The sequence below is a fragment of the Pinus tabuliformis genome, chromosome 1_1 (assembly GCF_031772625.1).
Source record: "Pinus tabuliformis cultivar Carrire ecotype Pingquan chromosome 1_1, CPIR1, whole genome shotgun sequence".
Classification (NCBI taxonomy): domain Eukaryota; kingdom Viridiplantae; phylum Streptophyta; class Pinopsida; order Pinales; family Pinaceae; genus Pinus; species Pinus tabuliformis.
The window spans coordinates 212834605-212858223 of NC_142297.1; the positions used below are offsets into that span (position 1 = coordinate 212834605).

General features: G+C 37.5%; 1 protein-coding gene across 2 annotated transcripts in view; it reads right to left on the bottom strand.

Moving 5' to 3' along the window:
* Positions 1–3248: 3248 nt before the first annotated feature.
* The window catches only part of LOC149212293 (pre-mRNA-splicing factor ATP-dependent RNA helicase DEAH1-like), a 445368-nt gene continuing 424997 nt past the window's right edge, over positions 3249–23619 (bottom strand). For both annotated transcript variants that reach the window (XM_089391813.1, XM_089391812.1), the window contains 5 exons: positions 5433–5556; positions 5230–5330; positions 4061–4123; positions 3878–3950; positions 3249–3790 (listed from right to left, as the gene is read on the bottom strand). In XM_089391813.1, coding sequence (XP_089247939.1) covers positions 3735–3790; positions 3878–3950; positions 4061–4123; positions 5230–5330; positions 5433–5556 — 417 coding nt within the window. In that variant the 3' untranslated portion in view covers positions 3249–3734. The remainder of the gene's footprint in view (positions 3791–3877; positions 3951–4060; positions 4124–5229; positions 5331–5432; positions 5557–23619) is intronic.

Genomic DNA, 23619 nt, shown 5'->3' on the forward strand with positions numbered 1-23619 from the left:
ATATCATTTACAAAGATCATGCCATTATGAAGACCAAACCTAGTTACACTTTCTTCAACAGAAACCATCTTGATTGAGATAAACACCTCTATCTCATTATATTAACTCATCATTCACCATAAGAATATTTCAATATTTTGAAAGATTCAATCAATTATAGTATGTTAACCTGGATTAGATGGCAACCATAATCCCTTAGAACAACATTATATTACAATAGAACAAAACCATTGGATGAACCTCAACCATGATGTGATTAAATACCTACAAAGAATACAACGAATACTTAACACTATTACTTACAACTATCAAACCATAGCAACCAAAGAATATGCTAACCTTTAGACAAGCATATCTTCATAGACTGCAAGGCTTCCACTAAGAACGAGTTCAGATTTGTGAAGATTTAATATTATAGGTAGTTGCCACAACCTAGACATTCCATGCCTCACTATGTTGGTGGCAACAAAAAAATTTATATAATCTTTATTATAAACTTTTTGAAATGTTTCTACTATTATAACAACATCTAGCAACATCTACTCGTTATTTCTCCTTTTTAGTATTCTAGAATCTTGATTTTGTTATTCCATTCGAGGTACCCTAAGCACCTCTACTTTGTTATTATCGCTTGATGTATTTTTGTCTCATTGACCTATTTTTCGTTGATAAACACAATTTTTATTAATAGATAACTATGGACTCCACTGTTTGCATTATCATGTCCCACTCCAACATGGAGCATTGCCAATTTCAAGGAACATGCATACTAGGGTTCTATATAGATCAAGGTTTAAACCTAGGCCTTTAGCACATAGATGTGTAAACTCACAACTAAACTACAACACAATAGAGTTAAAGCCAATTAATTTGGAAAAACTTGAAAATATTTAATTGTCTTATTATTGTCAATTTTCCCAGTTTTGGTTTTGCCTTTCACTGCCTATTAGTTTGTCTTTGGCCAAAAAATTATGCCACTTATCCATTTTTTTTTGTTATTTTCAATTATTATTTAAATTTATTTATTTGTAAAATTAACTTCCATTTCTATTTCCTTTCTATTTAACTTTTTGATTTATTTTTTTTATTTTTCTATTTTTCTATCTTCATGAATTATGATTTTTTCTCCATATTTTCAATTTAAGATGACAAATTTTAAAGAGAAAAATAATTCAAAATAAAATCCCTTATTTTGTTAGTTTTAATACTTTTTTAATTCGACTTAATTTTTTTTTGTCTTTTTCCATGTTTTTTTTCAAGAGAATAAATTTTAAAAGGAAAAAGTAAATAAAAAATATTTTCCCAATAATTTTTGTTTTTAGTTTTCATACTTTTTAATTTGACTTATATTTCTTTGTCTTTTTATTTTTTATTTTTTTCTTTATTTTTATTCCAATTACATTAATCATAATATTTTTTCTTGTTTACACAGCTTTTATAAGTAATAACTATTATAATAATTAGTTATTAGTTTTTAGAATCTTGTGATCCTTTCTTTCCTAATTTTATTAAGAAAGTTTTATTGATGTATAGTTACTAATTTTAGAATCTTGTGAGCATTTTTTTCATAACTTTGTTGAATTTGTTTTATTTAAGCATAGTTTTTATAATTTATGTCTCCAAGTATATCAAAAATTCAAGAAATTGATTTTAGAACAAGAAATTGAATTAAGAAGTTTTATTTTCTAATTTCTTTTGTCTGTGATTAATGTCTACTATTCTTGCAGGTCAAAGGATTTGAAACACCAACCGTTCGTTACAGCAATTTTATTCCTGCTTTTATTCATAGTGAATATCAAATTCCATGAATTTAGTACTAAATCACAAATCATAGACACACGTCTAATGAAAAAAATGAAAAGAGATAATGATATATTTTACTTATTTTAATATTTAATTTTTTTAAATGTTTTTTATTTTATTTTCACGATAAGAAATATTATAAGAACCAAGTATTTTGATTAGAAACCAAGTCTTTTGATATCCATCTATAATTACTAGTGATTTAATTTATATAATTGTGCTACTTATAATTTAGTTGTTAAATTAATAGAAAACAATTGTTATTACGAATTATTCATAAATATTAATTAACATGTCTTTAATATTTAATTTAAAAATTAATTTAATAATAAATGGCAAATTATAGATCATCTCAAGTCATTTTTTCTCTGAAAAAAAAAAAAAAAGACAATAACAATAAAAGTTTTGTTTCATATTCTCATGCCTTCACTGCCACACACAATTGCATTCAACCTATATCAATTATGTTCAATTCCCGTGAACTTTGGAGGAGACAATTGGTTATGCAAAACGAGTTTATTGGAATTGACATCTCATTGACTTGCAACTAAGTTTCTCCATATCAATTTAAACCAAACACTCCAAAAAAAAAAGTAATAAAACTTCATTACAATCAATGAGGTAGACCGCTCACCAAAAAGCAACATTTTAACACAACATTTTCCCTTTCATTTCTAAAAAAAAGTAATAAAACTTCATTACAATCAGTGAGGTAGACTGCTCACCAAAAAGCAACATTTTAACACAACATTTTCCCTTTCATTTCTATTTTTTTTTATGAAAGCTTTAATTAATCATCTCACACCTTCGCAGCATTTCGTACTCCAATTAGCTATATTTAAACTAAGTGATGGGCTGGGTACTAACTGTGAAGTAACACTAGTTTTTCACAACCAAAAAAAACTTGAAAATATTTAATTGTGTTAATTTTCACAAAATTACAACAAAATGACCTAACACTTCAACTTTTTTTTAGCATTTGAAACGAACATGAAGGAGTTCAAATTTCTATAAATAGGATATGGCCTAGGCTAGATATAAAGTTATAAATGGACCTTTTATCTTTCATATCAGAAACAGTGTAACCTTACGTAACCTTTTATGTAAATACGTGGATTAGCATGCACACCCCACCAAGCAACTTAACTTTAACTTACTATATGCACTCCCCACTAAGCACATACCAAAATAAAATAAACCCCGCGTCTGAAAAAGAAAATTAAAATAGAATGCTTATTCCTTCAGCAAAAATGCTTCAATTGTTAAACATCTTATGGATCTTTGCCAACTTTATTAAACAACCAGCTTCAAAATTATGGCTGCCACTATAAATTTATCTCATCATATAATGATGTAAAACGCAGAATCTACACTTAACAACAAATTATTACTGCATATAACTAACATGGGTCCATGTCAAACAATTGAAATAACAATGTTGGGCATGTCAATAACGCTTTATATATTTACATGAGAGATGTATATGTTTTTACCTATCCTACATATCTTGTATCAGAATTCAAGCAGTTCATTTTCAGATTCTTGAATGGCTTATATTACAGCTCAACGTACCGTACTCGAGGGTGTTACACCCTTTCGTCCAACCATACAAAAATGGGAACTTTCACCTCGCAATGTGTAGATTGCTAATAGAAACTTATTTAAAAAATTGATTCTGGAGCTGCAAGTTTGCAGGACAAAAATTCACTGAAATTTGAGTAAAATACACGTTATATTTAGAGCGCAATAAATTATTCACATATTCTCACAAGGAATTACTCTTTTCATTAGGGGGAATAACTCCATTCTTTATTGACTTCATCTTCAGTAACAAGCCATTGAATCAGTTATACATAAATTATGCTCTATACTCCTCATTGTGTCATCTGATAAAACCACTGCAGAACACATAACTTTCTAAAGCTTTGGAATCAGAACTTATCCATTACTGCTCTGCCTTTACCCTTTGGCAGTTTCTGAGACCCAGCTGAAAGAAGGGAAGGTTGTTTCAGTCAGATGAGCATCACATGTCGATAAAAGGAAAAATGTTGAAACTGTATGATAAGAAATTTACCATCTTCCACATCATTTAGCTTGTAGTAGTGCGGAGCAATCTCGACCAGCCAATCAGGTTTGATTTCAATCGCCTACACTACCACAAAAAGTTAAATAAAATAACCGTCCAATGATATAAAAAACTGAAATCAGTTCAGAAACGCTAAGAAAATTTTGACAGAAAGAAAAAACGAGTCCATACTTGTCGCATGTATTCTTTCGTTGTATAAACTAACTCGTAATAAACAACCCAGCGTGGTAGGACCTGCCACAAGCACACCGTAGGAAAGAAAACGTCATACATCGAATAAAATAATAGCTATAGCTAAAGAGGAATGCATCCAGAGGTTTTCCCATGTTTAATCTGCAACTCTTTCAAAAGATCCCCAACGTAACAATGCTTTTCCAGAGTTTTGCAAGTATAGGTATGTCAACGGGGCAAACTTTACATTTAACCTACCAAATATTAGACTCCTTGATGATATGCTTTCTGAAGTGACCTTCCACTTGTAAACATTTGACTTTCTTGGCGGCCAAATGTTAATTAAAATAGTGTTGATGATTAGCCTTGAATATATTTTGTTATACATGTGAAAGTGAAATGCACCAAATTATTCTAAACACAAGGCAGAGACATGTAGATGAAACGAACATATAAATTACCTCAGACTGGAATCACAGAGAATGGGGGTAAGAAAAGAAAATGATATGAAAATCACTCCACATGCCGGAGAAAGTCAATGACGTGAAACTTCTTCACTGATATGATGATGATGATGATGACAAGGATTTATATCTTGTAGATATCTAGTGTGATCGGAAACTCATACGACATCCTAATATCAATGGATATCCAAGCTATTGAGTAATATTTCTGGAATCAAGATAGTATTTTCTATGTTCGTCCACACGCCTAGCTATATGGAAAATTTTCTTGTAAAGAGGAAAATACCTATCCATCCTTGTATCTGTATCTGCATTTATATACTGGAAACATAGCTTGATTGAAATTATCAAGAACATGTGCTGATGGATAAATTGCTACTGGAGAATATTGGTTAATGAGGGTGCTCAATTATTTTGCCATTTTAGAATTTTGTAAAAACTTAAACAAAATAAAAGCCAGGCACAGAACAGAATACCCTGCATCATTAAAACTGGAAAACAATAAAAGGAAAATGTCTCTATGGGTAACATTGAAAAATCAATATAGTTGTTCATCATAGACTCTACCCAGGATAAATTGCCAAAGACATTCTATTGTGTTTAGGTTCCATCATAAAGTCTTAAAGGGTGAGGTGTAAAGTGAACAAAACCAAAGAATTTATAAAAGGAAACCAAATAAAGTATTATTGGTCACATGCATGTTACCTGAGCAAGGCCAGAACTTGGATGTATATGTACAATTTGCGGGTTCTTGACTGTGCGATAGGATCCATTTTTCTGCAGCTTGGAAGTGTGGTAAAAATATCCTATTAAAGTAAGAAACCCATGATTGTCAGGCAAACATTGACAAGTTAAACTGAAAGAAAATTGACACTTGAATGAACTTTCTCAGTCCAAGATGTAGATACCTGACGTTATAGCCTTCTTTATTGACTCAAGATCATTTAAATTGGTTGAAGGCTCTATCTCGACCCTTTCTAAGAGCCCCTCTAATTGATCTCTGATGTCTCGTGCTCGCTTCATACTCCTCACCTGAAAAGAAAACAAAAGCACAACAAACATCAACGTAGGACAAAATGTGTAATAATGTATTATCCTAAATAACTTAGGGCTCATCCTAGACTGCACGTAAATTGCTTGGTAATTTTAACAAAGAGACATTGTGTCACAGCAACTAAGAAACACAATGTTACCAAAATATAACTTTCACCAAAAGTCAAGAAATGCATCAAAATTGTTTAGTAGAGTTTGTAAATTTAAAACCCTAAATTTTGTGGGTCATCACCATTCTCATAAAAGTGGAAGTAGAAAAGCGAGAAGAGAAGCATATGAGAGAGGGATAATTATATTAATATCCAAGGAATTACCAAAACGATAGCTCAATAGGATAAAACATACAATCAGTGATAAGAATCTGTAAGAGTGCACTAAGCTACTCCAAAATCACAGAGTAAAATAAGCTAACAAAAACACATGAAAAAGAAACACGCCCTATAAAGTCAAAAAGGAGGAAATGTAGAGGTAGAGAAAGAAAATTCCATTGGATGTCTCCCTATCCTTGTGTGAAAGGTTTGTGATCGCACAAACAATAAAACTTGCTCCATTAGGAAGAATATTTTTGGGAGGAATGTTTTCCAGACTATTTAATTGGGTATAAATTAAAAATTATTACTACTGCCCCTCCCCTCTCAATATTTCCAACAGTCGCCTACTCTTTACAGACTTTCACGGATGGGAGGAGTCCTAGTAGGAAGGGAATCACTTAGAATGAATAGATCAATGATTTAGATATGATGTGATTCCATAAAGGCCATTCAAGGAGAGACACGACAATGGCTCAATGCTTCAAGGAAGCTAAACGCTCTCCAAGAAAGGCCTAGGAGGAGATCATGACTTAGGGTTTGAGATTTGTGATGATGATATGTATTCCTAAGATCAACACTCCAAGTGATAGTGTAGGACCTCTCAAAGAAGCACTATGCAACACTTTGATACTTCCAAGAGGATCTTCACTCCCCTTAAGAGACCTAGAAAAGACTTGAGTTACACCTAGGGTTTTATGGATAATCATGGGAAGAAATGCTTCCAAGGCACTCCCAAGGTCAAGGCAAGGAGAAGAAAGGGATTCTTGAGATTATTTCACCAAATACTATGCTCATACAACCCTTAAAGAAGCCCCCAAGGTGGGAGAGAAAGACCTAGGTTTTCCTTCTTGGAGTAGCACCTAGGGCAAGAGATTTTATGGATGAAACTCGAGCAGATGCCCACCAAACATGGAACATGGGTAGCCTAGACCCTGAGCTTGATGTTTGGACCCTTGGATTCCCGAAAAATCACCTTCCTAAAATTTCGCTACAAGCCCTAGATATCCTCCCTACCTTTACTGGACCAAAATTTAGGAGGAGAAAATATGGGGAAAGAGGAGTTTGATCGCCAAAATCCTTTGACTAGTGCCTAGTCCTTTGGGCAATGGAGTCTTGATATGTTTAAAATAAGATAAAATGTCTTCCATGTTAGTTTTTGTAGCATCGGATGTGCTCTAGCCACGAAATTTTGTGGAGGCTAGAATACATGAGATCTCCAAAACCCAGAAATCGTTTCTAGAAATTTCACCTAGAAGTGACTCAATTAGATTACTAACCAATTTTTGAATATTTCTTAAGCCTAAACTTAGGGAATATGGTTAATTAATCAGTATTAATTGAGATACGGCGAGAATCATATAGAAACTCACTTGAATCGACCTAGAAATGATCCTAGCCATTGATTAAATTTTAATCTTGGTCGTTGGTGCTCCAACAGTGGATTCTAAAATAAAGTCGATGTGGTGGTGGAAATCATCCATTGCAAATACTCAATTGCCCAGGCAATTCGATTTTCTCAGTAGCAGCAACTCAGCAGAAAAGATAGAGCCACAGGGTAAGTAGCAGGAGGAAGAGGAAAGGAGCAGCATTATGGGAGGAAGTTTTCAGTTCCCGGAAGAGTCGACGGAAGGCTGAAATCTTCAGAGGGCCAACGTAGGGACTGCGCAGAGGCTGATGCAGGCACTAAACCGCAGAGGTCAATGAAGCTATTTCAGAGGCAGAAAATAGTTGTACGGTGAGAAAATTTCTCACAATATTTTACAGATTAGATTGCCAGTTGGGCGTCTAAACTATTGTACTCAGAATTGTTGCTGAATATTAATAATAAAACCCTCATCTACTGCATCGATTTTCCCAAGTTAGGTTTTTCCAGGGACAATTGTCCAAAAATAGCTGTGTTAATTTTATTGTGTGTATGCTAGAATTTCTTTGTTTCCAATATTTTACTTTTCGCAGTATTTTTTATGGTGAAAATTGCAGTTGTGATTTTATTCGTTATTTGTCGTAAGCAAATAAACTGCAAAATTAATTTTTGAGTTAGAAGAATAATCTTCGGTAGTTGCAATAGATAAAATCGTATCAAAGCTTAATTGATCAACTGGGAAACTCCGAAGCAAAAAGGAATTTCGTTGTTCAGAGGGAGTAGCAAATCGAAATTCCAAGAAGCAACTACGCAGAGCCTAGAATAGGTAGTTCGAGTTACTAGGGTAGTAGTTCGATTTTTTTAGTTAAAGTGAGGCAGGAAAATCGAATTACCCATATTAGTGATTCTAGCAGTCAAAGGGAGCAGTTTCAAATCAAATTTTTCGTTGAGCAAAGTCCTAGTTGGATGCAGAGAGTTTTTACTGCAAGCTGCACAACAAAATTCGTTGGGAGAAGGGGAGAAATAACATTTTATTGATGATCATTCCAGGAAAACATGGATCTATTTCTTGGAGACCAAGGATGAGGTCTTTGATAGTTTCAAAGAGTTTAAAGCTCTCAAGGAGAATGCGATAGGGAAGAAGAACAAGGTGCTTCGCTCAAATAATGGTGGAGAATACATTGATAAAGGCTTCACAGATTTCTGTGTGAAGGAAGGCATCAAGAGAGAATGGACAACTCCATATAATCCACAACAAGATGGTGTAGCAGAGCAAAAAAACAGAACCATTGTTGGAGTCGTAAAGGCTATGTTATATGACAAGGATCTACCCAGATTTCCATGGGCAGAGGCATGTAACACAACAATATATATTCAGAACAAGACTCCTCATAGAGCATTGGGGAAGAAAACGCTAGAAGGTGTCTTCACACGGAAGAAGCCAAAAGTCAGCGACCTCATATTGTCACATGCCAGACATTAAAAGGACCAAACTGGATCAGACTGCAGAGAAGAGGTTCTTCATTGGGTACAGTGAAACCTCAAAGGCATTCAAAATCTACATTCCTAGCAGTAGGAAGATAGTAGTAAGGCGAGACGTGGAGTTCATGGAGGACCGAGCTTTCAGGAAGTCTCGTGAGATGCCTGCGAGCGATCATAATCAGTCAGTAGAAGTTCCTTTAGTCCAGCAGCAAGGGCAGCCAGTGGGACAAGCAGGAGGACAATCACAAGGGTCAAGTACTATGACCAGTACTAGTATTTCCTTAGGTGCACGAAATACGAGGAGTTCTCAGCAGATGGAGCAGTAGAGACACAATGAGGAGAAACTGGCAGAACCTCCCATGACTAGTGGTCGAGCCAGCAAAGAGGTTCGTTAGACATTAAGAGATGCAAAGGAGTTTATTGGAACTCCTAGGACGAGCAAGAGATAGCGCAGACAACCTGACAGGTACCAAGCATTGGTAGCTCAGGTTGCAGAACCTTCTAGTTTTCAGGAGGCCAAACAACATCAGGTGTGGATAGATGCCATGGCAAAAGAATATAGCTCTATCATGACGAAAGATGTTTGGGAGATAGTGCTCATGCCAGAAGACAGATCAGTTGTAGGTTCAGGGTGGATCTATAAGAAAAGGTATGCGGCAGACAACAATGTGGAAAACTACAAAGTTATGTTCGTGGCAAAGGGGTATGCACAAAAAGAAGGGATAGATTATGAGGAAACCTTTGCCCCAGTTTCCAGATACACTTCTATTTGGTCAGTTATATCTGTAGTAGCTCAGATGGGATGGCAGATTCACCAGATGGACATCAAGACAACCTCCCTGAATGGAGTGATAGAGGAGGAAGTGTACATAGAACAGCTAGAGGGCTTTGAGACTCAGTAGAGGCGCACGCATGTTTGCAAATTGAAGAAGGCTCTATATGGGCTTAAGGAGGCTCTCAGGGCATGGTATGGTAGAATTGACACCTACTTGTAGCAGATGGGGTTCGTAAAGAGTGACACGGATCCTAGGTTGTACGAAATGGGGAAAAGGGTACAAGTTTCTGAAACAGGAAGCGATACGAAATGCGACCTCCCCATATTTTGGAAACGGGGAAACGCTAATATATATATATATATATATATATTAAAAATATTTAAATATACATATATATGTGCAATCATAAAGCATAAATGATACATTATAATTTATTACATTTAAACATTAAGATTTAATTTACATCACATTTACTCATGAATGATCACATAATGAAAATAAAAATATCGGAATATCCAAAAGCAACCTTTATTATATATCCAAATCTCAAAATCAGCCTTTATTTATATTGATATATGAGGTTGCACGTACAATAAAGACTATAAGGTTGCAAGAGAGAGATGCAAAATAGGATTTTCTGCATCCACATCCCATTCTTTAGAAGGACCACTGTTGTATTGGGAGTCTCCTCCTACATAGTCGAACGACCTTAGTGCTCTTGATTAAATACAAGTTTCATACCCTAGTACCCTACATGCTCTTGATTATTGGGAGTTTCCCTTGCATAGAGGGCTTGGTTCTCTTGGTTAAATACATGTTCCATACCCTAGTACATGATAAAATCTAATGGAAACATTGCAATCCCTCCAATCCTGAAATCCTGAAAAACAGATAAGTTTGCTGGATTTTGAGTGAGATCTAATATTCTACTTTCTCCATATGAAATCCAATGAGGGCAAAACCACTCTCAAACATCTTGAGTCATTTCATGGTAATGTTAAAAATTTAAGTAAAATGATGAAAATGAAAAATAAAGGAGAATATCACTTTTACTTTAAGAATTTAACATTATCATGAACTGCATATGCCTCAAACTTCCTGATGAACTGCATATCAACACTAGGGAAAAAATTCAATTTTATAACTTTAGACACGCATCTAGAAGCAACTAGAAGTCACTAGCATGCCCTAAAAATAAATTAAAAAACAAACTTAAAAAAAAAACACAAGTAAATGCTGAAACGTGTGTTGTACGGCCGTGAAACGCATTTCCGGCCGTATTGGCCACGTTTCAGTTTCGTGAAACGTGGCAGTATGGTTGGAAACGCGTTTCACGGCCATACCAAATGCATTTCACCGTTTCGTACCAGCTTCCGTACGGAAATGTACCCCTACCCCACATTTCCTGCAACATAGCACGGATCCCAACCTTTACTATTTGATTGTCGAGAATGAGCCTCTCATTCTAGTTTTGTATGTGGATGATCTATTCGTGACAGGATCATCAGGGCTCATAGAGGATTGCAAGAGAAACCTAGCAATAGAATTTGACATGCAGGATTTGGGGTTGATGCATTCTTTCCTAGGATTGGAGGTGTGGCAGAAGGATGGGGAGACCTTCCGTGGGCAAGGAAGATACACTACAGATATTTTGAAGAGGTTCAGAATGCAGGATTGCAAACCCATGTCTACACCCATGATTACCAACCGGACGAAGATATATGCATCAGATGACAAGGATGTCGACCCCACCAGGTCTCTCATGTATTTGGTCAACACTAGGCCAGACATTTGCTTCGCATTCAACACCCTTAGTCGGTTCATGTTGGAACTGAAAAGGGTACATTGGGCAGCAGCGAGGCATATTCGGAGGTACATTCATGGCACAGTTGAATATGGGTTGAAATATACTCGAGAGGATGATGTCAGACTTTGTGGGTACACATGCAGATTGGGTAGGTAGTTCAGTGGACAGGAAAAGTACCTCCAAGTACTGCTTCAATGTTGGATCAGGGATGGTTTCTTGGTGTAGTAGGAAGCAGAAGTCAGTAGCACTAAGCTCTGTGGAAGCAGAGTATATGGCAGCCAGCACAACTACGTGCAAAGCTATATGGCTTAGGAAGCTGCTAGTGAGCTTGTTGAGGGAGAGGATGGAGGCAATCAGTGTCAATTATGATAACCAAAGTTGCATAAAGCTCTCTAAGAATCCATTGTTTCATGACAGATCGAAGCACATCGATATTCGGTGTCACTTCATCAGAGATTGTGTACAGAGAGGAGCAGTTTAGCTACAGAATGTTCCCATAGAAGAGAAGGTTGCAGATATACTCACGAAAGCTCAAGGGAGAGTTAAGTTTGTCTATTTCAAAGAACATATGCGTATAGTGGAGAACCTGTTTCAATAGCAGAGAGAAGTTATTTTGGATGTTGTATATGTTGCAGTTGCAGCAACAACAGATGAGAGGGAGTTGCAGTGCGGATGCAGTGTTGGCAACAGTATGGCAGGGTCAGCAACAGCACAGATGCAACGCAGTAGTTGGTGGGCAGTAGCAGTTAGACATCAACAGAGTGACAAGAGATGATACAGAGACAAGGTGTCCAAGGGATTGAAGATCTTTCAATCAAGGAAGTTGTTGAAAGAAGAATGGACAACCTAAAGGTAAAATGAGGTATGTATACTTGTCTTTAAGTTTTATAATGTCATGCAGTATGGTTGCAGATCAATATTTCTATTGATCTAGATTGTCATTGATGTCAATATGGCAATATTCTAGATACTAAATGATGATATGAAGCCAAGGAGAAGCAGAGCAGATCCGTGAAGAAACAGGAGCAAGAAGCCAAGGAGCAAAGCCATCAGGGAAGCCATTGGAAAGACATTGGAAGCCATTGGAAGTCAAGAACAGGAGCAGTCAAAGAAGAGCTATCGGAAGAGGTCATTGGAAGCCACGAGAAGCAAAGAGGAACACATCGGCGAAGGTGCATAAACAATGTTAACGGAGGAGTTAATAGTGATATCGCATGAAATACCGGAAAAATATTAGAGTTAACATATCGGAGGAGTATTGTAGAGTATCAGAGGAGTTAACACATCAGAGGAGCGGGGGTAGGAAAGTACGAACTCAAGTCCCGCACTCGTGGTTGAAGTCCCGCACTCAATCCTAGTCATCGATCTCATAGTCAACCCTTAGATCACGGTCAACTGCGGGGGTTAAGGCCGGTTTTTAATCCATGTGACAGTCGAAGTCCCGCAAACTATCGATTGAGATAACATTGTGGACCCGCTGCACCATTATAATACATCTTAAAGGAATATCACATCCGCCACACTGCAACTGTTTAAAGCCTTGTCACGTTAAAAACTTCACTCGCGATATTATTACGGACCCGATTGCTCCATTATAACACGCCCTATTGTAATATCGCATCCGCTATATCAGAACTTTCATATCGCAATTCATAAATGGATGTCACAGTAAAAACTGCGATTGCGATATTATGGTGGACCCAACTGCACTGCTATAACATAAATTGATGTAATATCGCACCCGTTGAATTGCAAAGTTCAAAAGGGATGACATGTTAAAACCGTAGTTTGTGATAAAGTTGTGGACCCGATTGAGTTATCAAAAGAAGCTTATTGGAATATCACATCCGTCGCATATCGCAAGTCTTGAAGAAATGTAATGATGGTAAACTGCTGATTGCGATAAGGTTGTGGACCCGACGAGTTTATTAACAACTGCTTAAGATCGTATCACATCCGCTCAGTCAGCAATAGGGGGATCAACTATGTTATGAGAAGACCTCCAGAAGTTACGACTGCAATTAAGGTGATGATGTGGCAGGTGGGACCACCCATTATATGGTTTTTAACTATGTTGATATGTGAAGATCAATGATGTTGATATCGGAGGACAGAGTATGTTATGGGCACGACTTGTAAAAGACCTCTGGAAGTTGCGATTGCGATTAAAGGAATGATGTGGCACGTGGGATCTCCATATGGGTAACGTATCTCGGGCATCTATCACAGAGAAGAGGTAACAATGCATGAACTTGAAGGAACAGAGGAAGTCGAAAGGTCAAGCGAACGAAAGATCGAGAAGTCGAAGGTCGAGAAGCCAAACGGTCCAACGAAAAAGGAAGCCAAAAGTCAGGCGTATCAGGCATCCATAACAGAGAACAAGGAAAGTTCACAACGAGTGAACTGTAAGAAACAGAGGAAGCCAAAGGTCTGGCAGACGTGGAAGAAGCAGGTGGACAAAAGTAAGTCGTAGGTTCAGCAAGGTTGGGACCAGAGAATTACTACCAAACGTATCCAGACAATATATAGCAGAGGGTTGGAGCCCTTATGGTTGGTGCCTCATAATTGGAAGGATTGGTGTCCTGGGAGTTGGTGCTCCTAAATCCAAGGTTGGTGCCTTGACAAGACAGGGTTGGTGCTCTGGAGGTTGGAGCCTCACAAAAAGTCCAAGTTGGTGCTTGGCAACTGGTTGAAGCCCTATATACATTGTACTCTATGAAACTGGATTCATCCTATAGGCCCCACGAATCCTAATTCCATCGTGTCCGACACAATTCTGTCAAGATTCGTGTCCAAAAACCATGACACGTCGTGTTCTTTTTTGACACATCGAATCCGACTGCATGTCACGATTTTGGCAGCGTGTCACGATTTTGGGAATCGTGTCTTGTTTTCCAGGACTCGCTAGGCTCAAAAATTGACCTGCGCGGGTATGAAAAGGGCGTGTTTGTTCATTACATCCACGAATATTTTCATTTGGCAAGTGTTTTGTGAGCTGTTGGCAAGCGGAGAAGGGTTTGCAGCAAGGAGTTAAGGGAGTAGAGCATTCAATAAGGAGAATCAACCACCAAGTAAGTGCATTTCACCTCCATTTTTTTGCATTTCTTACAACAGTTTGTATATGATTTTTTGTTTACAAATTTGTGCATGCTTTGTTCATTTCTTTTACAGTATTCATGGCTCAATCAAAGGCAGCAGTTAGGGGGCAAAGGAAGGGCAAGAATGTCATGGGTGGAGATGCCCCTCCTCCCCCAATATCATCAGAGTCTACTGCAAGTAATGTTGAGGGAAGAGGACCTAAAGACAATGATAAATATCCATTGTGGAAATATGTCACAAGAGAGGATGGGCCAAACACCAAGGGAAAGGGAGGAGGCAATGTGCAATGGAAATGCAACTTTTGTCACATTTCTTTCAAAAGCACATATTACCTTGTGAAATCACATTTGTTGGCTTTACCTGGTTGTGGGATTGGAGCTTGTAAAGTTGTTTCTTTACAAAAGAGAAAAGAATTGGAAAAGGAGGCCAATGTTGGTATGGAACATGTGGCTTCAAAATAAAAAAAACCCAAGAATGAAGACCCCCTTCGATTTATGAGGAAAGCCACCACCAAATTTCCATTTGAGAGTTCTACTTCTACTGGGGGACAAGCATCAAAAAGAAGAGCACTTGGTCCAATGGACAAGATTTTCCAAAAAGAGAGACGGGAAGAGCTTGATCTCACCATTGCCTTCTTCTTCTATCAAAACTTCATATCATTTAATGTTGCACATTCACCTCTATTTATTGAGATGTGCCGAGCTCTAACTCAAGGGGCTCCAACAGGGTATGTGCCTCCTGGGTCAAAGAAGCTGAGAACCACATTGTTGGCGAAGGCAAAAAAAGCGGTGCAAAAAATGCTTGAGCCTATTGTAGCATCATGGCCAACATCTGGGGTTAGCATTGTTTCTGATGGATGGACAGATCCAGCACGACACCCACTCATCAACTTCATGGTGTCTTCCTTGAGTGGTCCATTTTTCATGAAAGCAGTGGATACATTTGGCGAATACAAGGATGCACAATTTATGGGTGAGTTATTTATTAAAGTTATTGAAGATGTAGGTGTTGATTCTTGTGTGCAAATCATTACAGATAATGCACTTGTTTGCAAGGTTGTTGGCATGATTATGGAAGCTAAATATCCACAAGTGTTTTGGACACCTTGCATTGTCCATTCATTGAACTTAACACTGAAATCCATTGCTTCTGATGTGCTTTGGATTGGAAGCATTATTGAGGATGCAAGACACATCCGTAACTTTGTGCAAAATCATACAAATGCCCTCACTATCTAAAAGGAGTACAACAATCTATCATTGTTGAAGATTGCTGATACACGGTTTGCATCTTCATTCATGATGTTGAAGAGGTTGAGGGAGGTCAAGACCGCTCTTGGGTCCATGGTTATTTCTGAGTTTTGGTCTTTTTCGTGAAAGACAGATCAGGTAGCCTCTAAAAGAGTGAAGGACACAGTGCTAGATGATGCTTGGTGGGAGAGGGTAGATCTAATTATTCGGATCATGGACCCTATCATTTCTTTGTTTTGATTTGTAGATACAGAAAAACCCATCCTAAGAGAGGTTTATGAGGGATGGGATTCCATGATTGACTCTGTGAGGAGCATTATTCTAAAGAGTGAGTTCCCCGAGTATGACACATCACCAGAGGCCCTCTGTGATACCATACATGATATTCTTGTCAGCAGATGGGACAAGAATTGTACACCTTTACATTGTTTGGCTCACTCATTGAACCCCAAATACTACAGCCATGAGTGGCTGAATGGTGGACCTTCCCGCACATTCCCTCTTCACATGGATGGTGAAATCTCGCAGGGGAGGAAAGAGGCATTTAGGTGGATTTATCAGGATAGTGCATTGCTTGCTAAGGTGGAGAATGCCTTTGCAGAGTTTTCCACTGGCAGTGGTCGATTTGGAGGTTATGATGTGATTAGAGACAGGGGGGCTAAGAAGCCCTATTCTTGGTGTGCAAATCATGGGGCAACAAGCCCTCCTCTTCAGCAGTTAGCCATGAGGCTCCTCTCTCAGGTGACTTCATCCTCTTGTTGCGAGAGGAATTGGAGCACATATGGGAATTTGTATAGTGTGAAGAAGCGCAGGCTTGAGCAGTCCAGGGCAGAGACAATGGTGTGTGTGCACACCAACCTTTGTCTTATTTACAGGTAGAGGGATGATCCGAATTTAAACAGGAACGCAATAGATTACAGAGATAACCATAAATATAGAGATGCGATAACCATAAATACAGAGATGCAGCGGAAATAATACTTCATTTCATTAATGGAGAATACTGAAATATGCTTACAAACAGTAATAGAAATAAACCAGCTAGGGCGATGGTAGCTTATCTCTGAGAAGAGATGTGGTGGCTACATGCCTCTGAACTGTCCTGAACTGTGTTTACAATGAGGCTCGAAGGCCTATTTATTATTGAGAAACAATGGAAAACCCTTCACATTCCAAAACCTAACCCTAGAAGATGAAACGCCAAATTGTGGGCCCCGTTTTGGGGTGAGTTGGACAGCCAACTTCCCGGGGTCGCGAATTGGTCGTATTATCTCCGTTTGACATGCATGATAGCCCGTTGGAAAGATCTCTCCGAGGACTACGACGAAAAAGACGATTTTTATCAAAAAAATCGCTGGATTTCCCAAAAAATGTCGTTTAGGGCCTCAAAACGGCTCCGGAAATTTAGGACCCGAAAAAATGCTAAAAATAGTAAACTGCGCTATAATTAAGGAAACTTAAAAATTGAAAGAGACAGTTGTGGGGGTCCAAATGGGATAGGTGGGTGGCCACCAACATCCACGTGGATCAAGGGAAGAGTGGTTGAGGGGAAGGACAAAGATGTGGGATGTCTTTCCTGATGATATGGGTCTGGACACCAGTGTTGAGTTGGCATTGGCCAACATGGATCTCAATGATCCAGTGCTAGAGCCTGTTAGATTTGATGACTTAGAGGGGTCAACCTCCACACCAGCAGATGCAGAGGCGACTATGGATACAAGGGAGGAGGAGGATGCAGAGGAGAGCAGTGGGGACCATGATGATGAGGACAGTGATGCTGATTCTGATGCTGATTGATGCCTTGAGGCTTGTATACCTGTAGTTGTTTTATATTTTCTATTTCTATTTGCCATTGGCATTGCACCAGCACTACCTATGTAACACATTTTGATTTGATGACTTAATGAGAAAACTACAGTTGTCAGTGTGTTTATCTTACTATCTTGTAGTTGTAAGTTGTCTTTCAGTTATGAATTATGAATCATGATTTAATAGATTTATCATTTATGTGACCAGTACCAGTAACATTTATTTGAATTTTGTATGTACTATACATGCTAATAGCTATAGATGAAGATCTATGTTTGAAATCAATAAATTTGTATCATTAATTAAAATTTGTGTAAAAAATATCTAATTTTTAATATATATATATATATATATATATATATATATATATATATATATATATATATATATATATAACGAATCGTACGTGTCCTGTTCCAGGGGGTCAACGTGTCCGAATCTGACACCACGAATCCCGAATCCCCGTGTCAGGTGACTTAGATTGTACTTGATTTATTGCAAAGATTATATTAATAAAAGCATTTATTCATGTTATTCATTTTTGTGTTCTAAATATAAATGATTTAACTGATAAAAATAACAATTGAAAAGAAATATTGATTCACCCCCCCTCAGTATTTCCAACAATTGGTATCAGAGCCAGCTTCTTCATATCAGCCTAACAGCTAGAAGAAGGATTCTTAGTCATAATGAGAAATCAAGAAGTGCCAGGAAGACCTCCTTTGTTCGATGGCACAAATTTTTGGTTTTTGGAAAAAAAGAATGTCCTACTACTTAATGTCCCTTGGACCTGAAGTTTGGCATTCGATTTTAAATGAGTACATAGCTCCTTCCACTCTTCCAACAGATCAAGATGAAATGAAAGCTTACATTGCAAATGCAAAAGCCTTAAACTCCATTATTAGTGGAATCACTGGTTTTGAATGTACAAAAGTCATGAATTGTAACTCGGCCAAAGAAGTATGGGATAAGCTAATTAGCTTATACAATGGGGACTCCAAAGTTAAGAAGGCAAAGCTTCAAACTCATAGAAGGCAATTTGAAAGTCTGAAAATGGATGATGAAGAAGATATTGCATCATACTTTCTCCAAGTAGCTGAAGTGGTAAACTCTCTTAAAATTTTGGAAGAAAAAATTGAAGAAAGCACTATTGTTCAAAAGGTCTTAAGATCTCTCCCAGACAGATTTGACTCCAAAGTAAGTGCTATAGAAGAAATGAAGGATCTAGATACTCTCAAGATGGATAAACTTCATGGAATCCTCATTGCCTATGACATGAGAAAAGGATGCCCAAGTTCCAAAGATGCGGCATTCAAGGCCTCAAAATCAGAAAAGGGGAAAGAATGGAATACCAGTAGTGATGACTTCGATGTTGAATCCGAATTGGCACAATTTGTACGAAGACTAGAGAAAGGATCTAAGCTAAAAGGTAAGTACCCTCTTATTTGTTTCAAATGTGGAAAAATAGGTCATTATGCTGCAAAATGTCCTCTTAAGCATGATAGTGATGGTGAGGAAAATTCTAAAAGGATGGTATACAAAAAGAAAGGGTTCAATAAGAAGAATTTCTTCTCTAAGCAAGATGAGTCTAATGAAGATGAATTTGTAGTCATCAAAAAGAAATCAACTAATCAGTTCCCTCACTGCAAAGGAGGTAATGATGAATCAAATGAAGAAAATGACCATGCTGGAAGCCAAGAAGTATTATTCATGGCATTCACAAATGATGATGATTCAAGTCTAGAAGGAAATGTAGATGAATTGTTAATGAGTGCCATTGAAGAAAATGAGAAATTACGAAATAAAATCATCTCTCTCAAGGTAGAAAACGAGGAAACAAAAAGAAGGGAAGACCTTTTGAAAAATAAACTAAAAGAAAAAGAAGAAATCTGTGAAGAACGTGAAGCCGAAATAGTATCTCTGAGGAAGGAATTGGAGCAAGTCAAAAAGGGTTGGGAAAGCTCTCAAATACTTGACATTATTCTAAATGATCAAAAACCTCAACATGACAAATCTAGGAGAGGTTTTAAAGGAGAACCATCAAGTACTAAGAATAATGCAAAAAGCTATGCCAACGTACTTTCCAGCAACCCAAAAGAAGAAAGATTATTTCATCAAAGGCCCATCTCAAATCCAAAGAATGAAGAGAGAGTAACTCCATGGAAGAATGTTGATTCAAATCATGGCTATTACAACAGGTACAAAACTATATTTTTTGGGCATTGTTTTTAATGTAAAAATTCTGGTCATCAAGCTAGACATTGCATGGCTCGTAAGAATGAAACACCAAAATTGAAGGATCAAACAAACAAACCATATGGTCCCAAAGGGCAAAGACAAATCAAGGCCTACAACTCTTTTGATCCCTTGGCCAAATTTGATCTGATTTGCTCATTATGTAATGATAATGGACACAATGAACAAAATTGCCCCCTCAAAAGAAGAAAAGCAAAAAATGAGAATCCCAACACGGATAAATGTGGCCTAGCTCTATGTGCTCACAGTGATGAAAATCATTGGTTTGTGGATAGTGGGTGCTCTAGACATATGGCAAAGGGCAAAAGGAAGTTTGTCTCATTGAACAAAAAGGAAGGAAATGTATCCTTTGGAAGTGGATTTGCCAAAATTGCTGGAAAAGGAACTGTTACCCTTATTAATGGAAAAGGAAAGGCTCAAAATGCTTTGCTAGTAAACGGGCTCAAACACAATCTCCTGAGTGTTAGCCAAATCTGTGATCAAGGACATAATGTTGTCTTTAGCACTAAAGATTGTGAAATAAGAAACTCTTCCTCAGGGGAACTTGTGGCGAAAGGGGTTAGAACACCAGATAACATCTACATTCTGAACAAGAAGATAAATGTTACTTGAGTCAAACAGATGAAAGTTGGTTGTGGCACAAGCGACTTGGACATACAAGCTTCGATAAATTGATCAATATCAGCAAGATTAATGCAGTACGAGACATCCCAAAGTTATTCAAGCCAAATCAAGGAGTATGTGGTCCATGTCAACATGGAAAACAAACTAGAACTAGCCACAAGACCAAGGAGTTTTCTACATCAAAGCCTTTGGAGATCATCCATGCTAATTTATGTGGACCAACTAGAACTCCGACACTCCAAGGAGAAAGGTAATTTGCTTTATTTGTTGATGACTATACTAGAATGATGTGGGTATATTTCATAAAATATAAATCTGAAGCATTTGAGTGTTTTAAGAATCTTAAAGCTCTTGTAGAAAATGAAAATGACTCTAAGATTAAATGTCTCAGACTAGATAGAGGGGAGAATTCACATCAAAAGAATTTGATAAATTCTGTAAAGTACATGGAATCGAAATAAAACTCTCTGCTGCCAGAAAACCAAAGCAAAATGGGGTATTTGAAAGAAGAAACCGAATAGTTCAAGAAATGGCAAGAACAATGTTCATAGCAGTTGACTTGCAGCCAAAATTCTGGAGAGAAACAGTCGGGACAACTATTTATACCTTGAATCGAACTCAACTAAGACCAAATAATGAGAAGACTCCTTATTAATTATGGAAAGGAAGACTTGCTTCAGTAAAATACTTCAAGATTTTTGGAAGCAAGTGCTTCATACAAATCAATGACGGCTCACCAAGAAAATTTGATTCTTGGGTTGACGAAGGGATATTCCTTGGATATTCTACAAGGAGCAAAGCCTACAAGTGCTACAATAATCGATTATGGAAAATAGTGGAAAGCATTGATGTGAAGATTGATGAAGACCTTCCAGAAAAAGAAATTGAAGAACATGAAGTTGACCCTCTCATTGAAGAAGAACTTGGAAAAGCAGAAAAAGATCAAGAAAAACACAAGGAAAAAAAACCATCTCAAACCCCTTCTGAGATGAAGTTTCTCCAAAAACATCACCCAGAAGAGCAGATTATTGGCAACATAGATGAAGGGATGCAAACCCGAAGAAGGATGACAAGTACACCAAAGAAAAATGATGTTGCTCTTCTATCCATGATAGAACCAAAAACATTTACTCAAGCAAGGATCCTCACTGGGTAAAGAAATGTCTCAAATCATGGAAGAAGAAATGTCTCAAATCGAGAAGAATGAGACATGGGAGTTGGTACCTCGTCCAAAGGATAATAATATAATTGGAACCAAGTGGGTGTTCAAAAACAAAATGAATGAAGATGGACAAATCATCAGAAGTAAGGCAAGGCTTGTTTGTAAAGGTTATTCACAAATTGAAGGAATTAACTTTGAAGAAACCTTTGTAGCAGTAGCTCGTGTGGAAGCTATAAGGATGTTCTTGGCATTTTCTTGCTCAAAAGGATTTAAAATCTATCAAATGGACGTAAAATCGGCATTTCTGAATGGGGAACTCAAGGAAGAAGTCTACATGGAGCAACCAGAAGGGTTTAATCTAGCAGAAAGAAAGGACTTTGTTTTTAAGTTGAAAATGGCATTATATGGGTTGAAACAAGCTCCTAGAGCTTGGTACGCAAGATTGGATCACTATCTACAACAACAAGGCTTCAAGAAGGGGGTGGCAAGAAGTAATCTCTACATAAAGACGGATGAGGATAAGTTACTAGTCACACTTGTCTATGTTGATGATTTGATTTTTGCTAGTAATAATGATGAGATGAGCCATGAGTTTGCTCAAAATATGTCAAAAGAGTTCGAGATGTCGATGATAGGAGAGTTATCTTACTTCCTTGGACTACAAGTATCTCAAACCACGACAGGCATGTTCATATCTCAAGCCAAATATCTTAAAGACATGCTTAAAAGATATGGAATGGAAGACTGTGCACCCATGAGCACACCTATGACCACAGATTGCAAATTAAGCAAAGATGATGACTCTCCTCCAGTAGATGCAACTCATTACAAGTCAACAATTGGAGCCCTTCTATACTTAACTGCTACGAGACCCGACATTATGCAAGCAGTAGGAATGGTGGGAAGATTTCAATCAGCTCCTAAACAATCCCATTTGTTGGCTGTAAAAAGAATTCTCAGATACTTGAAAGGAACTCCTGATTTCGGTCTTTGGTACCTTAAGAGCTCAACTCTTACTGTGACTGCATACACCGATGCTGATTGGACCAAAAGTGTCAAGGATTGAAAAAGTACTAGTGGAAATGCATTCTTCCTAGGAGACTGTCTAGTATCTTGGCTCAGCAAAAAACAAACATCTATATCACTATCTACAACTGAAGCCGAATATATAGCTGCCGCAAATTGTTGCACTCAAATATTATGGATGAAGGAAGCTCTAAAAGATGTTAACATAGGTACAAATCAACCAATTACCATCTATTGTGATAACACAAATGCTATCAGCCTCAGCAAAAATCCAGTGATGCACTCAAAGACCAAACATATACCAATCATCATTTCCTTCATGAACAAATAGTTGAACAAAACATCATCTTGGAATATATCAATACTAAGGAGAAGATAGCTGATATTTTCACAAAACCTCTTCCTCGAGAAGCATTTGAACATCTTCGTCAAAAGATGGGGGTTATTTCTTTAGCATCACATTAAGTTGATTCATAAAGATGTTGCATGACAGAGGGAGCAGTTCGACAGGGGGAGTCCTTGTGCACTCCTTTGCCATTGATGTCAAAGGGGGAGAGAAGAAGAATATTGCCATCAATAACAAAGGGGGAGATTGTTGATCTAAATTGTCATTGATGTCAATATGGCAATATTCTAGATACTAAATGATGATATGAAGCCAAGGAGAAGCAGAGCAGATCCGTGAAGAAACAGGAGCAAGAAGCCAAGGAGCAAAGCCATCAAGGAAGCCATTGGAAAGACATTAGAGGCCATTGGAAGTCAAGAACAGGAGTAATCAAAGAAGAGCTATTGGAAGAGGTCATTGGAAGCCACGAGAAGCAAAGAGGAACACATTGGCAGAGGTGCATAAACAGTGTTAATGGAGGAGTTAACAGTAATATCGCATGAAATACCAGAGAAATATCAGAGGAGTTAACATATCGAAGGAGTATTGCAGAGTATCAGAGGAGTTAAGATATCGAAAGAGCAGGGGTAGGAAAGTACGGACTCAAGTCCCGCACTCGTGGCTGAAGTCGGCACTTAATCCTAGCCGACGATCTCATAGTCAACCCTTAGATCATGGTCAACTGCGAGGGT